The following is a 17,848-nucleotide window of genomic DNA, read 5'->3' on the forward strand; positions in this document are numbered from 1 at the left end:
AAAGCTCCTGGAGAGCGAAACGTTGCCACAATAAATGCCACATTAGTTGCACTTGTGTCCTTTTACTTTACATATTGTCGGTAATTCTACCAACTTTATTACATGTAAATCTCACATTTTATACTGTGCAAAGGAATAAATATTTTGTATTTGTACTAGTATGCAATGCATTTTGGGCAAGCTAACCCTAATGCCTAAAGACTACTAAAGAATTAGACTATTAAGTAGGATTTCTTATTCGGTTAACTGCAACCATACACACAGTAAGAAAGGTACCTAATGTATGAATGATACAATTTCAAAAGTATGATTTATTATTTCCAATTTGTCCTGAAATTGATTTCCTCTCGAAGAGAAACTTGCTCATCCTTTGGAATAATTTGCCTTTTATTCTTTCTGTGTTTTGAAGTTTCCAAATTAGTTTCTTATTGGGAAACTCAAGTTTTCTTAAAATCTTGATAAATACAATCTGCACATTTATCATGACTTATCACTATGTTCAACTTGGCTCTTTAACTAGTTCATTACCTGACTGACTTTTTTTTTTTTTTAATTTTCAGTCCTGAAACAAGCCAGAACACTGCTCTGCGAGATAGATTTGTATATGTTGTTGGACCAGTGTTTTCTGGTGGTGATGAAACCAACATTTTGACACTCTTGACTTCACTAACGAATTTTTGTCGTCATGATGAGGGATTGCTCGTTGCACCTACATCTACTGGCATCAACAGTATTACTGATAACATTGCTGCTGACACTGTAAATAATGACAAAGCTTTAGGTAAGAAATTTTATCTGGAATGTTAAGTTACTGCATGATAATACCATGCTATTGAAGTCACATATTAGCCTTTATATAATAAAAGGGTGCTCAGGGAATTTAGATGCTTTGTTTACAAAAAAGTAACACTAACAACATATTGTTTCTATTGTTTAATCAGTATAGAGTTCTGAGACCAATATGGATTATGCACTTTTGTGACTATGTTACTAATAATTAATCAGTGTGTACATATGCATTAAATCTCTAGAATTTTTTCTATGTTAACAGTGTACACTTTTTAAACTGATCACAGTTTCTCTTTTTATTTCAGAATTCACATGTTGGCTCTTGGCTGAACTAGTGACAGTAAATGGGTCATCGGCTGTGAGTGAAGCTAATATCAGTCTTCAGGTTACCATCATGCGCCTCTTAGCTACTCGCAGTCCTCGTTTATTTTCTTCTGTCATTGAAGATTATGTCAAAATTGGATTAGGTATGACTTAAAAGTCATATAAGCTATTTTCTGCTGTGGTATAAATGTATTTTTTTGAAATATGCTATGTATCCATATTCTCTGTAGTTGCCATATTGATAACCTTCATGGGCACGCTGTTTGAGTGGTGGACAACTGCTTTGGTAGACCCCATTTCAATTCCCCGTATTTATGTAATTGTTACAGATCCTCTTGGCTACTGAGTTAATCTGAGTTAATGAATATGTGAGTGTGTTGGAAATGAATGGAGATGAATAGTTTATAGTATTTGACGAGCTGTTGGAGTGTGAGGAGGGTAATATTTTGTGAAGAGATTCAGGGAAACCGGTTAGTTGGACTTAAGTCCTGAAGGTGAGAAGTACAATGCCTGCACTGCACTTTAAAGGAGGAGTTTGGAATATTTGCTGTTTGGAGTGACATCTGAACTGCTGTGTTTTGAGCACTTCTGCAAAGACAGTGATTATGTATGAACAATGGTGAAAGTGTTTTCTTTCTATTTGGGTCACCCTGCCTCTGTGGGAGACAGCTGACATGTTGAAAAGAAAAATTAAATCATATTAATAACACCAGTTTATGTATGCAATACCAGAGCACCTTGAAATCTGCCACAAGGCAAACATTTCCAAGTGTGACAGGTGAGCTGTAGTCAAACAGCACATACATGACTTTGTGAGCTTCTGTATCCAAGTGGCCTTTTCGTGTATATGGGTTAAGTACAGTAGGTAGTGCATTTGTCTCATGATCAGTGGATGGAGGATCAGGCCACCACCACTCTGTACACCACCTTACCCACACAAGTTCAACATCTTCAGTATAGTTAAAAAAGTTCACTCATACATTCTGAAACAAGTGCTTAGGAAATATTTCAAATGAATTGAGACTATTTGGCTTTGTTATCACATGAAAGAAATAACACGAAGTTAGTCAGTGAGCCTTTCTTCCACTTCTTGATGGTTCTTTTAACTTCTCACACTTCAGCACTATGTGATGTCCATTCAGTTCAAACAGTTCCTTTGGATTGATACCTCTTACTTTTTTCATGTTTTTATCCTTTCTCACAAACTCTAACCATTTATATTCTTATGCTCACTGAGGCTTTCCTTATTATTTCCAGATATATGTTTTACATCACAAATGGTTACTCTTAAATTCACAACCAGATCAGCATCAAAAATCTATGACAGATGATTCCAGTGTTTCTTGAGCTGCTGTTGAATTAAATAAATTTGAAATGTTTGTGGAAGAGTCTGGCTGAAAGCTTCTCCATGTAGAGGCATGTCTGAAGGAGGCACTGTGTCAGGGTATAGTTGTAGCCACAGGTATTCTTTGGTATACTTATCTCATAAATGTGTATTTATCTTTACAGAAGGAAAAGAAGTTCTGTTTGATGGAGGCTCAGCTTCATGTCAGTGTTTCTCATCAGTGGTTAATAGGAGTAATGCCCAGCCAACACCCAGAACTATTGTTTTTGCTGATGACTCTAATCTGGACCACATTCTCACTAATATCATCATGGTAGGATGTATATTGTATGTTGTTCCTTATTAATATATCTTAAAAATTAGTGTGTGAGCATGTTAGATAGGAACAAATGGAGGCAAATGGCCTTTGTGATTTGAAGTGCTGCTGGAATGTGTGCGAGGTAACATTTATGCTGGGGTTTGAGAAAACCAGGTAGCTGAACTTGAATCTTGGAATTGAAAAATACATTGCCTGCACTCTGATGGAGGAGTGGGTATGTTGCAGTTTGGAAGGTTAAATGAGCTGTGATTTGGCATGCTTCTGACAAGGCAGTGATTGAATGAATTGACAGAGAAAGTGTTTCTTTCTTTTTTGAGTCACCCTACCTTGGTGGGAGATAGCTGATGACTTGAATTTATTGTTTTTTATTCCAACATGTTGGCTGTCTCCCACCGAGGCAGGGTCACCCAAAAGAGAAAGAAACATTTTCACCATCATTCACACATAACCACTGTCTTTGCAGAGGTACCCAGATATGATAGTTTAGATGTCACTCCAAACAGCCAATGTCCTAAACCCCTCCTTTAAAGTGTAGGCATTGTACTTTCCACCTCCAGGATTCAAATCCGGCTAACTGGTAAAATTATTATTTGCGACCACTGTCAGCCTCAGAGTTATCTCTTGAGTTACCAGACCCTGCCACGTGGAGGCCAGTGGTTCAGCTGTAACCTTTTGATTGTTTCAGTCATATATATACGTCTTACGAGCCAGTGTTTTTGACGTATTTATACTCCAAAATTCTAGCGGCTTCAAATCAAGTGGGAGAAAGCTGGTAGGCCCACATGTGAGAGAATGGGTCTGTGTGGTCAGTGTGTGCAGTATAAAAAAAATCCTGAAGCACACAGTGCATAATGAGAAAAAAAATCCTCTGGCCGTGTTTTTGGATTAAAACACCGAGTTTGAGGTGTATTTTCATATAGTATTTATGGTTGTATTCTCGTTTTCTTGGTCTCATTTGATAGAATAGAAGACATATTACAGAAATAGAGATGATGTTGATTGGTTTCATGGTGAATAGGAACTTGAAATTGAGCTCAAAGTAGCAGAAATGTTCGATTTTTGCCAATGTTCAAGAGTAAACACCCCTCAAGGAAGGTTCCTTGATGTTGGTGAGGGGCTCTTGATTTAGGGAATTGGATCTGAGCTCCAGTTCCCCGAATTAAGCCTGAATGCCTTCCACATCCCCCCCCCCCCCAGGCGCTGTATAATCCTCCGGGTTTAGCGCTTCCCCCTTGATTATAATAATAATAATAATCAAGAGTAAACAAATGATGTCATTGTCCAGTAAGTGTCCAATTAGCCATTCTAATATGCTGTCACAAATGGGTTGACATTATTTATACAATTATTACAATAATGCAGTAGTCTGCATAACAGTAAATCTTCTATTTTTTGTGTGAATAAAATTTCAAAATAGAAAGCAAGAGTAATATAAGAGGGGCCTGGGGCCATGACTGATGAACAGAGAAAATGTTATTTTAGTGCCAGGAATATCTGCATTCTTCATTCTGGACCCTATATTAAAATTGGCATCTTTTTTAATTTGTGCAAAATTGGCCAAATTGCCAATTTCTGACCACTTTATTGGGTAGTTGAAATCAGTAAATGGGTGGTTTCTTGTACTCAGTCGACAGAACAGATGGAGTTCTAAAGAAATAGCTATGAGTTTAGTTGACCGGAACAGTGGAATTGGCGAAAAATAGAGCTCAAACTGGGTGAAATTGCCGATGCATATATATCGCTGAGATTGCTAACTTCGCGAGTGTAATTCTGTAAGCTTTCCATCAAATTTCGTACTTTTGGTGTCATTACCATCGGGAAAAGATTCTCTATCATTTCATAAGAATTTTTTTTTTTTTTCGAAAGTTTTGTGACACAGAAAGACACTTTAGGATTTGGGGTTGCGACAGTCAAAGGGTTAAGGTACAAAATAATAAAATAAATAAAAAAATTATAGAAAATTAGTTGTTAACTGGATATTAGGAAAACTTGCAAAGATGATTTTCTTGACAATTATTTTATTCATAACTGGAAAGCTGTTGCTGCTAGAATTATTGTAGTGTTGAAATTACTCGAGGTATACTGTACTTGATGTAAGAGACATTTCTCTTACAGTTGTTGCAGAAAATGTTCTGTTAAGACAAAAGATGTTTTGAGATTGTATTAATCTCCTTTTATTATTTAAAGGTATTCTAGATTTAATGTATATTGAATATAAAATTAGAATTTTATACTAAGTTTTTTTTTATGCAGGTGATAAAACTCTTGGGAGAGTATTTGTGGAACTGTTGTGAACATCTTAATGATCAGATATGGCTGCTTATTACTTCTTGTTTAGAAGCTGGTGACACTAATCTTAAGGCTGCCTCACTTTCTGCCATCTCATGTCTTTTGGACATATGGGGACTACCAAGCTTCATTGAAGTAAGTTCAGTATCAGTATTTGCATTTGTTGTACTTCTTATTCAAAGGCATATAATAATGAGTCACTTAAGTGTGATTTTTTAAATTTAAGATTGAAAATATCATTGAAATGTATATAAACTTTCTAGGTATTAGGTTGGTAGACAGCAACCACCCAAGGAGATACTACCGTCCTGGCAAGTGAGTGTAAAATGGAAGCCTGTACTTGTTTTACATGATGGTAGGATTGCTGGTGTCTTTTCTCTGTCTCATAAACATGCGAGATTTCAGGTACTTCTTGCTACTTCTACTTACACTTAGGTCACACTACACATACATGTGCAAGCATGTATATACACACCCCTCTGGGTTTTCTTATTTTCTTACTAGTTCTTGTTTATTTCCTCTTATCTCCATGGGGAAATGGAACAGAATTCTTCCTCCGTAAGCTATGTGTGTTGTAAGAGGCGACTAAAATGCCAGGAGCAAGGGGATAGTAACCCCTTCTCCTATATAAATTACCAGCCATGGGATATGGCTGGTACATTGAAAGAAGAAAAAGAGAAACTTTTGTTTTTCTTTTGGGCCACCCTCCCTCGGTGGGATACGGCCGGTTTGTTGAAAGAAAGAACGAAAGTATATAAAGTTAATTACCTCTTAATGAATTTAAGAAACTTGTATAGAAATTTCAAGGACTAACGTAATGGACAGCGAGAGCTATATGGTGAGATTTGCATAAAAGGGAATGAGCACAACTTTAAACTGATTTCATTTTTTAATTTTGATAGAGGAAGAAAAATAAGACAGGGTACATGGAAGTAATATTGAATATCATTATATTTCATGTCAATGCAAAGGTAGTCAGTCTCTCTGTATATGGTGCAGTGAAGTATACATGATAATTTTGTGAACTAAACTTGTTTCATTGAACTGATTTTGCTAAGTATTTAGGGCAGTTATTAACCCTTAAACGGTCCAAACGTATATATACGTTTTTTCAACATCTGAAAGTATGTAAAAAAATGTAGACCTTCTTTTTTGTTTTACATTTGAAAATGTGTAAAAAAAACTTTTATCTACATTTTTTTTTGTTATATTTGAAAATATGTAAAAAAAAGTAGATCTACTTTTGGAGCACTATGAATTTGAACATCGATCTGTTTGGACCGTTTTAAGGGTTAAAAGCCCAAAAGAACAAAATGCCATAGACAGCATGGTCTTAGTCTGTTTATTTTTTAGTAAATCATCTGTAATGTTATTTATAACAATTAGATGTGAATTTTGTATCCTGTTATTACATTTAAAACATTTTACTTTTCTTTTCACAGAGGCAAGACTATCTGATACAGTGTATTGGGGCAGCAGTCTTTGAATATGCTGATGAATCTTGCTTACCAAGTGCAGTTAATAGTCAAGTCAGAGAGGAAAGCAGCCAAACTTCTCAAGAAAAAGGAAGAAGCATGGATGACCTTCTGGCTGATGTCATAATTGCCTTACAGCAACATATCTCACAAGTGATTCAGATCTTCAAGGAGGAGCTGCTCTCAGTGCTTTCAAAATGTCTCATTATTCCAAATGTGATGGAAAAGATGACAGGTAAAAACTTGTTAAGAAACAGAATTTAATTTTGTTCAGTTAGAAACCTGTTAGGTGGACTTAAGTTGTGGAGGTGTGAAGTGCAGTGCCAGTTCTATGAAGGACCAGTGGGGCTGTGGTGCTCAAAGTGTCATTTGAATGTGATGTCTGTGCACTTTTGAAAAGGCAGTTAAAGAATAGGTGATGGTGAATGTGTTAAAAAAAAAATTGACCCTAATTTGGAATACAGTAAGCCCTCTATTTAGTGGATTTCACAAATGCAAAACAAAATCTGTTGGTTCAATAGATTTGGAAGCAAAGGACAGAGTTCTTTTGTTGCAAAATTGTTCACTATTCTTACAATCACAGCAAAACAATCGTTTCTCTATCTTCCACAACTGTTGTTTCTGGCCACCCACTCCTCCAATTAGTGCATTAAATAGAGAGTTTCCTATTGCTTTTTCCTTTAGTTAAAATGTAAGTAGAAGCATGTCAAATAATGGCATAAATGTTTTCTTTTGTGTGTGTATGTGTAGTTTGCTACAAGCATTTCAATTATCCTGAGAACAAAATGTGCAAATATGCACATAGCATCAACATCATTACTCCTAGATTAGAGGAACAATATTGATACATTTTATATTTAACACATTTTAAGTCATGTCATTTGAAAGTGGTCTTCAGAAATCTCAAGAAAGAGTCATTCCAGACATTTTATGCAACATATGTCAGACCCATTTTGAAGTAGGCAGCACCATTGTGGAACCCACACTTGAGGAAGTATGTTAAGGAACTGGAGAAAGTACAGAAGCAACCAACAAGACTAGTTTCAGAGCTAAGGGGTAATAGGATTAAATCTCATGATCCTGGAGGACAGAAGGGCCAAGGAGAGATCATATAACATACAAAATATTCAGAGGAATTGATAGAGCTGTTTGAGAGATAGGAACTAGGTACTCAAGGGCACATCTTGAGATCAAAAACACAGGTGAGTCACAGGGATGTCAGGGAGTATTTCTTCAGTCTCAGGATGGTCAGGAAGTGGAATGATGTCAACGAAGAAGTGGTGGAGGCAGAGTTCATTTGTGGTTTTAAGAATGAGTACAATAGGGCCCACGAGGCTAGGAGTGTGTGAATCTGTCAAGCGGCACATTGAGAGGTGGGTCCAAGAGCTAAGACATGGCTTATACTGTTAGAGTCTGTGTAACTACAAACTACTTATAGCTAGAAACATCAGTATGACTGGAGCTGGTTTGCTTGTGCTAGCATTTTCACCTAGAGGAAACCATATATCAGCAATAGAAAACAACTTTCAATATACAGTATAGCAAAAAGAAATAAGAGGAAATTTCTTTTGTCTGTAAACAATAGTAATAAAAACGTTTTTGTGGCATAAACTGAATTATGACTAGTTCCTGACAATTTCATAGTTGTACACAAAGAATTTTTGACATGAGGTGACAAGTTATATAAATTTTATCTATTTTTCAAGCACATTGAATCTGTACTGTAGGAGAATATGTGAATTTTAAAGCTAGCTTCTTATTTTCTTCTTAAATCATTAATAATCTGAAAACAATAATGTACTTAAACAGTATATTATATTAACAGGATTATTGAGGAAGGCTATTCTACAATGTATTTGTATGTTGGCTGATGCCCTTGGTTCATCTACTCTTACAAGTGAAGCCACAACTAGCCTTCATACTTGTACCACTAATAGTCTTCTCATACCTCAGGTTAGTCAGAAGAGAATTGTATTAGATTGGTAGTAGAATATATTCATTTGCCTTCAAGGAAAGGGCATACCACCAAAAGCCTGACCAATCAGAGACCAGTCTGCTATATTTGTATGGAGGATCAAGCTTCTGCAACTCCTTGCACTGAATGACAAACAAAGATTTAATACTTCTTGAAATAAATTAAAAATTTAAAGAAATAAATGGGATTAGGTCATGTGTATCTTAGAGAATTAGAGATAAGAAAGGAGTAGCAGTAATGCTCATTGATCAGTTATGGAAGGAAAAGAGGGAATATAAATGTATAAATTTAAGGATTTTGTGGATTAAAATAAGAGTAGGATGCCAAAAGTGGGTTATATTAAGGGTTTATGCTTATGGGTAAGAGAGGAGTGTAGAGGAAAGAGAGAGATTTTAAGAGATGTTAAGCAAGTGTTTAGTGAGTTTTTAACCAGTTAGTAATTCTTGTGGAGGAAATAAATGCTGAAATGAGAGAAACTGTTGTAGAGAGCAAAGCAGGTAAGTTTGGAGTGCCAGGGGTAAGTGATAATAGAGGGCCCTTATAGAGCTGTATAGAAAGAGGTTGGTAATAGGTAATACGTGTTTTAAGAAAAAAAGGACAAGTAAGCAATAAATGATATAGAGTGTAATAAGCAGTATATAATACAAAGCGTAATGACAGTAGCCAGACTGCTTTTTTTTATTTAACACGAGCCATCTCCCACCGAGGCAGCGCAACCCAAAACAGAAAAGAATAATTTCACTACGTGCGGCCAGCAGTAACAGCCTGGTTGATCAGGCCCTGATCCACTGGGAGGCCTGGTCATGGACCAGGCCGTGGGGGCATTGATCCCCTGAATACCCTCCAGGTAGACCATCACTCAAACAAAATCACTGTCTTTGCATAGGTGCCTGAATTTGACAGTTTAGAGGTCACTCTATAGAGTCAGTATCCCAAACCCCTCTTTTAAAGTGCAGGCATTGTACTTCCCATCTCCAGGACTAAAGTCCAGCTAACCAGTTTCCCTGAATCCCTTCAGAAAATATTACCCTGCATACACTTCAACAGCTCACCAGGTCTCAAAAATCATTTGTCTCCATTTACTCCTGTCTAACACACTCACACTTGCCTGCTGCACGTCCAGGCCCCTTGCATGTTTTTAGAGAGGCAACAGATATATTTGATCAATATTTAGTTGTAGCTACAGTGAGATTAAGAGGTAGATGGAGTATAAAGAGAATGTCATCAGTGAGTAAGAGAGAAAGAAGTGAAAGCAGAGAGAAAGAAGTGAAAACTTACAAGTTAGAAGAGATGGTTAGGGTAACATTCAAGCAGCTGTTGGGAGGATGGGCTAGAGAGAGTATAGATAATGAGGTGGTCAAAGAGGTATGGGGAAAATTTAAGAAGGCAATGTTACCGTATTCAGCAGAATTTTTGGATATAGGAGGGTGGGTGCAGGAGGAAAGAGGAGTGATTAGTGGAATGACGAGATAGACAGAGGGAGAAAAAGTTAGCATATGAGAATTTTTTTTTTACAAAACAGAGGTGATATAAGAAGGGTAGAGAATATGGAGTGTAAAAGAGAGGTTAAGAGAGTGGTGAGCCAGTGTAAAAGGAGAACAAATGAAAGAGTGGGTGAGGTTTTGTCAGTAAATTTTGTTGAAAATGAAAAGATTTGGAATGAGATTAATAAGTTGAGAAAGCCTAAGGAACAAATAGATTTAACAGTTAAAAAAAAAAAGGGGGGGGGAGTTATTAGATGGGGAAGTAGAGGTATTGGGAAGATGGAGAGAATATTTTGTGAAATTGTCAGATGCTGATGAGGAAAGGGAAGCAGTGATTTCATGCATTGGCCAGGGAGATATATTATCTTTTAGGAGTGAGGAAGAGCCAGATGTAAGTGTGGGGGGAGGTGCATAAAGCTGTGGGTAAAATGAAAGTGGGTAAAGCAGATGAGATTGATGGAATCAAAAGAAAAATGTTAAAAATAGGTGGGATTATGGTTTTGGATTTTTTCAATGAACATGTGGGGGGGAAAGTACCTAGGGATTAACAAAACAAGGCACAATACCATGACTGGAACAATACATAGATACCCTGCATATAGAAGAGAGGACTTTGTGACTTTGTAAATGGTCCAAGTTGGACCGAAACATCGTCGTAAGCTCCTCTCTTCTATGTGTGGGTTATTTGTGTACCTAGGGATTGGCAGAGAGCATGCATAGTTTCTCTGTATAAAGAAAAAAGGATAAAAAGGGTGTTGTGTATGCCAGGTAAAGTATGGTACAATTATTACTGAAAGAATTAGGGATAAGACATAGAAGGATCACAGATGAATAAGGAGGTTTTAAGAAGGGTAAGGGATACGAGCCCTATTTAGGTAAGGCACAGTATTGTGCCTTTTTTTGTTATTTAAGTTTTTGTTACATTGATGGATTTAGAAAATGCTTATAATAAGGTGGATTGGGAGGCAGTGTGGCAGTTGTTGCAAGTGTGTGGAATAGGAGGTAGGTTATTGAAAGCAGTGAAGAGTCTTTACAAGGATAGTGAGGCTCAGGTTAGAGTATGTAGGCAAGAGGGAGATTATTTCCCAGTAAAAGTAGGCCTTAAACAGGGATGTGTGATGTCACCATGGTTGTTCAGTATATTTATAAATGGAGTTGTAACAGAAGTGAATGCTTGGGTGTTGGGAAGAGGTGTGGAGTTAAAAGATAAAGAATCTAACACAAAATGGGAGTTGTCATAGTTGCTCTTTGCTGATGACACTGTGCTTTTGGGAGATTCTGAAGAGAAGTTGCAGAGGTTGGTTTATGAGTTTGGTAGGGTATGTAAAAGAAGGAAATTAAATGTGAATATAGGAAAGAGTAAGGTGATGAGGATAAAAAGTTAGGTAACGGAAGATTGGATATCATATTGGAAGGAGAGAGTATGGAGGAGGTGAATGTATTCAGATAATTGGGAGTGGACATGTCAGCAGATGGGTCTGTGAAAGATGAGGTGAATCATAGAATTGACGAGGGGAAAAAGGTGAGTGGTTCACTGAAGAGTCTGTGGAGACGAAGAACTTTATCCATGAAAGCAAAGAGGAGAATGTATGAGAGTATAGTTATACCAACACTCTTGTGTGGGTGTAAGGCATGGGTGGTGAATATTGCAACAAGAAGGCTGGAGGCAGTGGAGATGTCATGTCTGAGGGTAATGTGTGGTGTGAATATAATGCAGAGAATCCGTAATTTGGAGATTAGGAGGAGGTGCAGGATTACCAAAACTATTATCCAAAGGGCTGAGGAGGGGTTATTGAGATGGTTTGGACATGTAGAGAGGGTGGAACGAAATAGAATGACTTCGAGAGTGTATAAATCTGTAGTGGAGAGAAGGCAGGGTAGGGGTTGGCCTTGGAAAGGTTGTAGGGAGGGGGTAAAGGAGGTTTTGTGTGCCAGGGGCTTGGACTTCCAGCAGGCGTGCGTGAGCGTGTCAGATAGGAGCAAATGGAAACAAATGGTTTTTAGGACTTGACGTGCTGTTGGAGTGTAAGCAAGGTAACATTTATGAAGGGATTCAGGGAAACCGGCAGGCCGGACTTGATTCATGGAGATGGGAAGTACAGTGCCAGCACTCTGTTGCAGTTTTATAACTGTAGTGTAAGCATTCCTCTGGCAAGACAGTGATGGAGTGAATGATGATGAAAGTTTTTCTTTTTCGGGCCACCCTGCCTTGGTGAGAAATGGCCAATGTGTTAATAAAAAAAAATATAATTATTATTATATTATTGCATCTTTATGTTTGTTTACATTTCTCTCAACAGTGAATGGAACATGTACGACAGTATGACATGTAATTGTTTGTGTGTGCAAGTTTTGATAAATGTAAACTTTTTATAGTGTATATTTTTGGTAGTAAATGATAAAATAGACTAGTATTTACATATATTTTATGCATTTATGACATTACTAACTGTTTCTTAATTTTTTGGGGTCACAAATCTCCAAAAAAATTTCAAGTATATTTATTGAAAAAAAAATCTGTGTATAAGTGGACTCGTGCATTTCAAACCCATGTTGTTCAGGGGCTAACTGTGCTATATATTTCACCTTATTTTATAATAGAAGGAATATTCAGGTCAGTCTAAAACATTAAAATGTATTTTGTCCTAATAAGAGACAATGAGTAAGTAATAGTAAAGAAACTGTTAATATAATTGAATTCATCAGGTTGCCAACATTGTTCTGAGGAGACTGGTGCTTAACGAGTTAATTGATGCACTGCCCACCAGTTCTCTGCTCAACCTCAGTCAAGAACTATCTCGAACTCAATCACGGAAGCGAAAATTATCGGAGACGTGAGTTTCTGCACTGTACTCTAATTGTAGCAAGTTATGGAAAGATTAGTTGAGCTCAGCTTTAATTCTTTTAAATTCTTTGGTCTTCTTGACTCTGGTAATTCAAACATCCACAAGAGTAAGCAGTATATAGGCTGCCCTTAGTGGGGCTTAGAAGTACTCTCACATGGAAAAAAAAGCATTTGTTCATTTTCCTAACCTAATAACTATGTTCTTTCACTGAAAATTCATAGTGTTCAATAGTATATTTGTGTAAGTGTATAATTTAAATACTAGAACAGGATTTGCAAATGATTTGAGAAGAGGTAACATGGTGCAAGATATCATATAAAACTGCAGCTGGGTTTAAAAGTGATTTTAAAGGCCACATATGTGTGAGATATAACTGCAGACGTACATTAAGACAAGCTGATGTTTACTATATACAGGAGGGCCCCGCTTTACGGCGTTTCGCTTTACGGCGTTCCGCTAATACGGACATTTCAAATTATGACCAAAACTCGCTATACGGCTCCCCCCACCTGTCTTTCTAATACGGTCACAGCGGCCCACCGAGTTTGTTTACATTCTCCCTGAGCACATCTCCTTATTATGTCTGGAAACTTTCCAAAATTTCAAGTGTTTTAAAGTTATTGTATATTTTATATGTATTGTACTTGATAATTAAACTTGTGTACACCTGTACCTAAATAAACTTACACACTGTGCTGGCATGTAGGTACACATTAAAATCACTAAGAGTCTCTCTACTCTTGATGCAATAATAATAATAATAATAATAATAGTAATAATAATAATCTCTTGGGCGCATTAATGTCGCATATTACGTTAATATAGACATTTCCCTTAATCTATCTATGATATTTTTTTCAAAATTATATAAGAAACACATTATGTAACACACAAACATGATACATGCACCCACAGTATAAAAATTTATACAAATATATATGAGATGTTTACCAAACGGTTTGTAGAAGTGTCGGAAGAATTACGTTTTCTCTAGCCCGTCACCTGTTACTAGGGATAACTGTAGAAAAATATTCCTTTTGTATGCCTTCACTTTATAGCTATAATTCTTTACTAACTTGTACACAGTGTAAGAGTATTTGTTTCGTGATTTAATTATTATAATAATAATAAAAATATTATAAGGTAAAAGTTTCACAAACTCTTACAAATGTACATGAATGAACTAAAACTGGACACGTATTAATACCGTCTATTTTGCCTGACCGAGTGATCGTCCACAACCTGTTCAGTTTGTTTGTTTACGCTGTCTGAGCTCGGTGTATCATTAAATGTTGTATATTACGTTAATATACACATTTTCATTAATACATCCGTGATATTTTTTTCAAAATTATATAATAAACACGATACATAACATAAATACATAACAACATATGTGTAGAGAACCTAGGATAACCCAAAAAAGTCAAAGTGACTTACTTCCATTGCCTTCACTCAGAGCATCATTTCTTCTCAAAATGATGTTACATGAGAATGGGAGTGTTCTTCTTTATTTATTCTACCGTATCAATGTAGAGACAACCTGTACACAATGTAACTTGTACACAAACCAGACGTGTACACTGTTTACAAAACTTACCTTCGCCTGGTTTGTTTACATAACTCTGTGCCTGTCCTCTCTCATGCACTCATTCTTTCTCTCTGGTATGGTAGCCTGGCTGACTACCATACATACCACACTTGATTTTTTACAATAAATACTACTCATCTCACCCTATATTTTAAGGTAAGTAATGAGTGAACTGTATATACATTTTATCGCTCTGGGATGCTTAAATATCATAGAATTGTATGTGGGTGGGGTGGCCTGGTATGGTAGCCTGGCTGACTACCATACATACCACACTTGATTTCTTACAATAAATACTACTCATCTCACCCTATATTTTAAGGTAAGTAATGAGTGAACTGTATATACATTTTATCGCTCTGGGATGCTTAAATATCATAGAATTGTATGTGGGTGGGGTGGCCTGGTATGGTAGCCTGGCTGACTACCATACATACCACACTTGAATTCTTACAATAAATACTACTTGTCTCACCCTAGATTAAGACTATAAATATTTTAAGGTAAGTAATGAGTGCACTATGTGTGTATTGTACTTTTTTATTGTTTTTTTGATGCCTGGTTCTATTGCTAACATAATATATGTTAGTGTAAACTTGTTATCTAGTGTTTGTATGCATTTGTAAGTGGAAAAAAAGGGTGTTCCACTTTACGGCGGTTTCCGCTTTACGGCGGTAGCCTGGAACCTAACCCGCCATATAAGTGGGGCCCTCCTGTATTGGCAGGATTGTTGCTACTTGAATTTGACTGTCTCAGACTCATTTGGCAATAACCTATACATCAGGCTCTTTGCTGAGAAATCTAGTGGTTTGATTGTATTTTCTGTAATACTATTATTGAAACACAAATAACCCGCACATAAAAGACAGAAGCTTACGACGACGTTTCAGTCCGACTTGGACCATTGACAAAGTCACACTGTGTGACTTTGTCAATGGTCCAAGTCGGACTGAAACGTCGTCGTAAGCTTCTGTCTTTTATGTGCGGGTTATTTGTGTATCGTTCCAGTCACGGTATTGTGCCTTTTTGTTATTTAACTATTATTGAAATTTGTAATTAAATTAAAAGCTAATTCCAGCTTTCAAAGAAACATGCTAACGATGCACCTTGAAAAATATAATCCTCATAACAGTTTTCCCTCTGATTCTGTAGTGTCATTGACTCAATGAAAGATAATAATAATAATTATAAAGCAGGAGACAGTAGGTTGGGAGACAGCATCTGCCCAGGGAGGTACTACCATCCTGCCAAGTGAGTGTGAAAGAGAAACCTGTAATTGTTTTACATGATGGTAGGATTGCTGGTGTGTTTTTTCTGTCTCATAATCATGTAAGGTTTCAGGTACATCTTGCTACTTCTACTCTCATATAGGTTACACTACACTCCTCGGTGGGAGACGGCCGACTTGTTGAAAAAAAAAAAAAAAAAAAAATATATTATAGGTAGTAGGTTGGTAGACAGCAACCGCCCAGGGAGGTACTACCATCCTGCCAAGTGAGTGTAAAACGAAAGCCTGTAATTGTTTTACATGATGGTAGGATTGCTGGTGTCCTTTTTTCTGTCTCATGAACATGCAAGATTTCAGGTACGTCTTGCTACTTCTACTTACACTTAGGTCACACTACACATACATGTACAAGCACATATATACACACCCCTCTGGGTTTTCTTCTATTTTCTTTCTAGTTCTTATTCTTGTTTATTTCCTCTTATCTCCATGGGGAAGTGGAACAGAATTCTTCCTCCGTAAGCCATGCGTGTTGTAAGAGGCGACTAAAATGCCGGGAGCAAGGGGCTAGTAACCTCTTCTCCTGTATATATTACTAAATGTAAAAGGAGAAACTTTCGTTTTTCCTTTTGGGCCACCCCGCCTCGGTGGGATACGGCCGGTGTGTTGAAAGAAGAAAGAAAGAATATATATATACAGTGGACCCCCGCTGAACGATCACCTCCAAATGCGACCAATTATGTAAGTGTATTTATGTAAGTGCGTTTGTACGTGTATGTTTGGGGGTCTGAAATGGACTAATCTACTTCACAATATTCCTTATGGGAAAAAATTCGGTCAGTACTGGCACCTGAACATACTACTGGAATGAAAAAAGTTCGTTAACCGGGGGTCCACTGTATATATATATATATATATATATATATATATATATATATATATATATATATATATATATATATATATATATATATATATATATATATGGTGTAATGTCACCATGGTTGTTTAATATATTTATAGATGGGGTTGTAAAGGAAGTAAATGCTAGGGTGTTTGGGAGAGGGGTGGGATTAAATTATGGGGAATCAAATTCAAAATGGGAATTGACACAGTTACTTTTTGCTGATGATACTGTGCTTATGGGAGATTCTAAAGAAAAATTGCAAAGGTTAGTGGATGAGTTTGGGAATGTGTGTAAAGGTAGAAAGTTGAAAGTGAACATAGAAAAGAGTAAGGTGATGAGGGTGTCAAATGATTTAGATAAAGAAAAATTGGATATCAAATTGGGGAGGAGGAGTATGGAAGAAGTGAATGTTTTCAGATACTTGGGAGTTGACGTGTCGGCGGATGGATTTATGAAGGATGAGGTTAATCATAGAATTGATGAGGGAAAAAAGGTGAGTGGTGCGTTGAGGTATATGTGGAGTCAAAAAACGTTATCTATGGAGGCAAAGAAGGGAATGTATGAAAGTATAGTAGTACCAACACTCTTATATGGGTGTGAAGCTTGGGTGGTAAATGCAGCAGCGAGGAGACGGTTGGAGGCAGCGGAGATGTCCTGTTTAAGGGCAATGTGTGGTGTAAATATTATGCAGAAAATTCGGAGTGTGGAAATTAGGAGAAGGTGTGGAGTTAATAAAAGTATTAGTCAGAGGGCAGAAGAGGGGTTGTTGAGGTGGTTTGGTCATTTAGAGAGAATGGATCACAGTAGAATGACATGGAAAGCATATAAATCTATAGGGGAAGGAAGGCGGGGTAGGGGTCGTCCTCGAAAGGGTTGGAGAGAGGGGGTAAAGGAGGTTTTGTGGGTAAGGGGCTTGGACTTCCAGCAAGCGTGCGTGAGCGTGTTAGATAGGAGTGAATGGAGACGAATGGTACTTGGGACCTGACGATCTGTTGGAGTGTGAGCAGGGTAATATTTAGTGAAGGGATTCAGGGAAACCGGTTATTTTCATATAGTCGGACTTGAGTCCTGGAAATGGGAAGTACAATGCCTGCACTTTAAAGGAGGGGTTTGGGATATTGGCAGTTTGGAGGGATATGTTGTGTATCTTTATATGTTTATGCTTCTAGACTGTTGTATTCTGAGCACCTCTGCAAAAACAGTGATAATGTGCGAGTGTGGTGAAAGTGTTGAATGATGATGAAAGTATTTTCTTTTTGGGGATTTTCTTTCTTTT

The 17,848-nt window shown here is 37.1% G+C and overlaps 1 protein-coding gene across 3 annotated transcripts in view; it reads left to right on the forward strand.

Annotated features, from left to right (window-relative positions):
• mei-41 (meiotic 41) overlaps nt 1-17,848 on the forward strand; it is a 183,829-nt gene that overhangs the window by 8,408 nt on the left and 157,573 nt on the right. For all 3 annotated transcript variants that reach the window (XM_070097851.1, XM_070097852.1, XM_070097853.1), the window contains exons 3-9: nt 561-781; nt 1,095-1,256; nt 2,623-2,771; nt 5,031-5,201; nt 6,509-6,776; nt 8,367-8,494; nt 12,707-12,834. In XM_070097851.1, the coding sequence (XP_069953952.1) occupies nt 561-781; nt 1,095-1,256; nt 2,623-2,771; nt 5,031-5,201; nt 6,509-6,776; nt 8,367-8,494; nt 12,707-12,834 (1,227 nt within the window). The remainder of the gene's footprint in view (nt 1-560; nt 782-1,094; nt 1,257-2,622; nt 2,772-5,030; nt 5,202-6,508; nt 6,777-8,366; nt 8,495-12,706; nt 12,835-17,848) is intronic.

Source organism: Cherax quadricarinatus, chromosome 60 (genome assembly GCF_038502225.1).
Source record: "Cherax quadricarinatus isolate ZL_2023a chromosome 60, ASM3850222v1, whole genome shotgun sequence".
NCBI classification, from domain to species: domain Eukaryota; kingdom Metazoa; phylum Arthropoda; class Malacostraca; order Decapoda; family Parastacidae; genus Cherax; species Cherax quadricarinatus.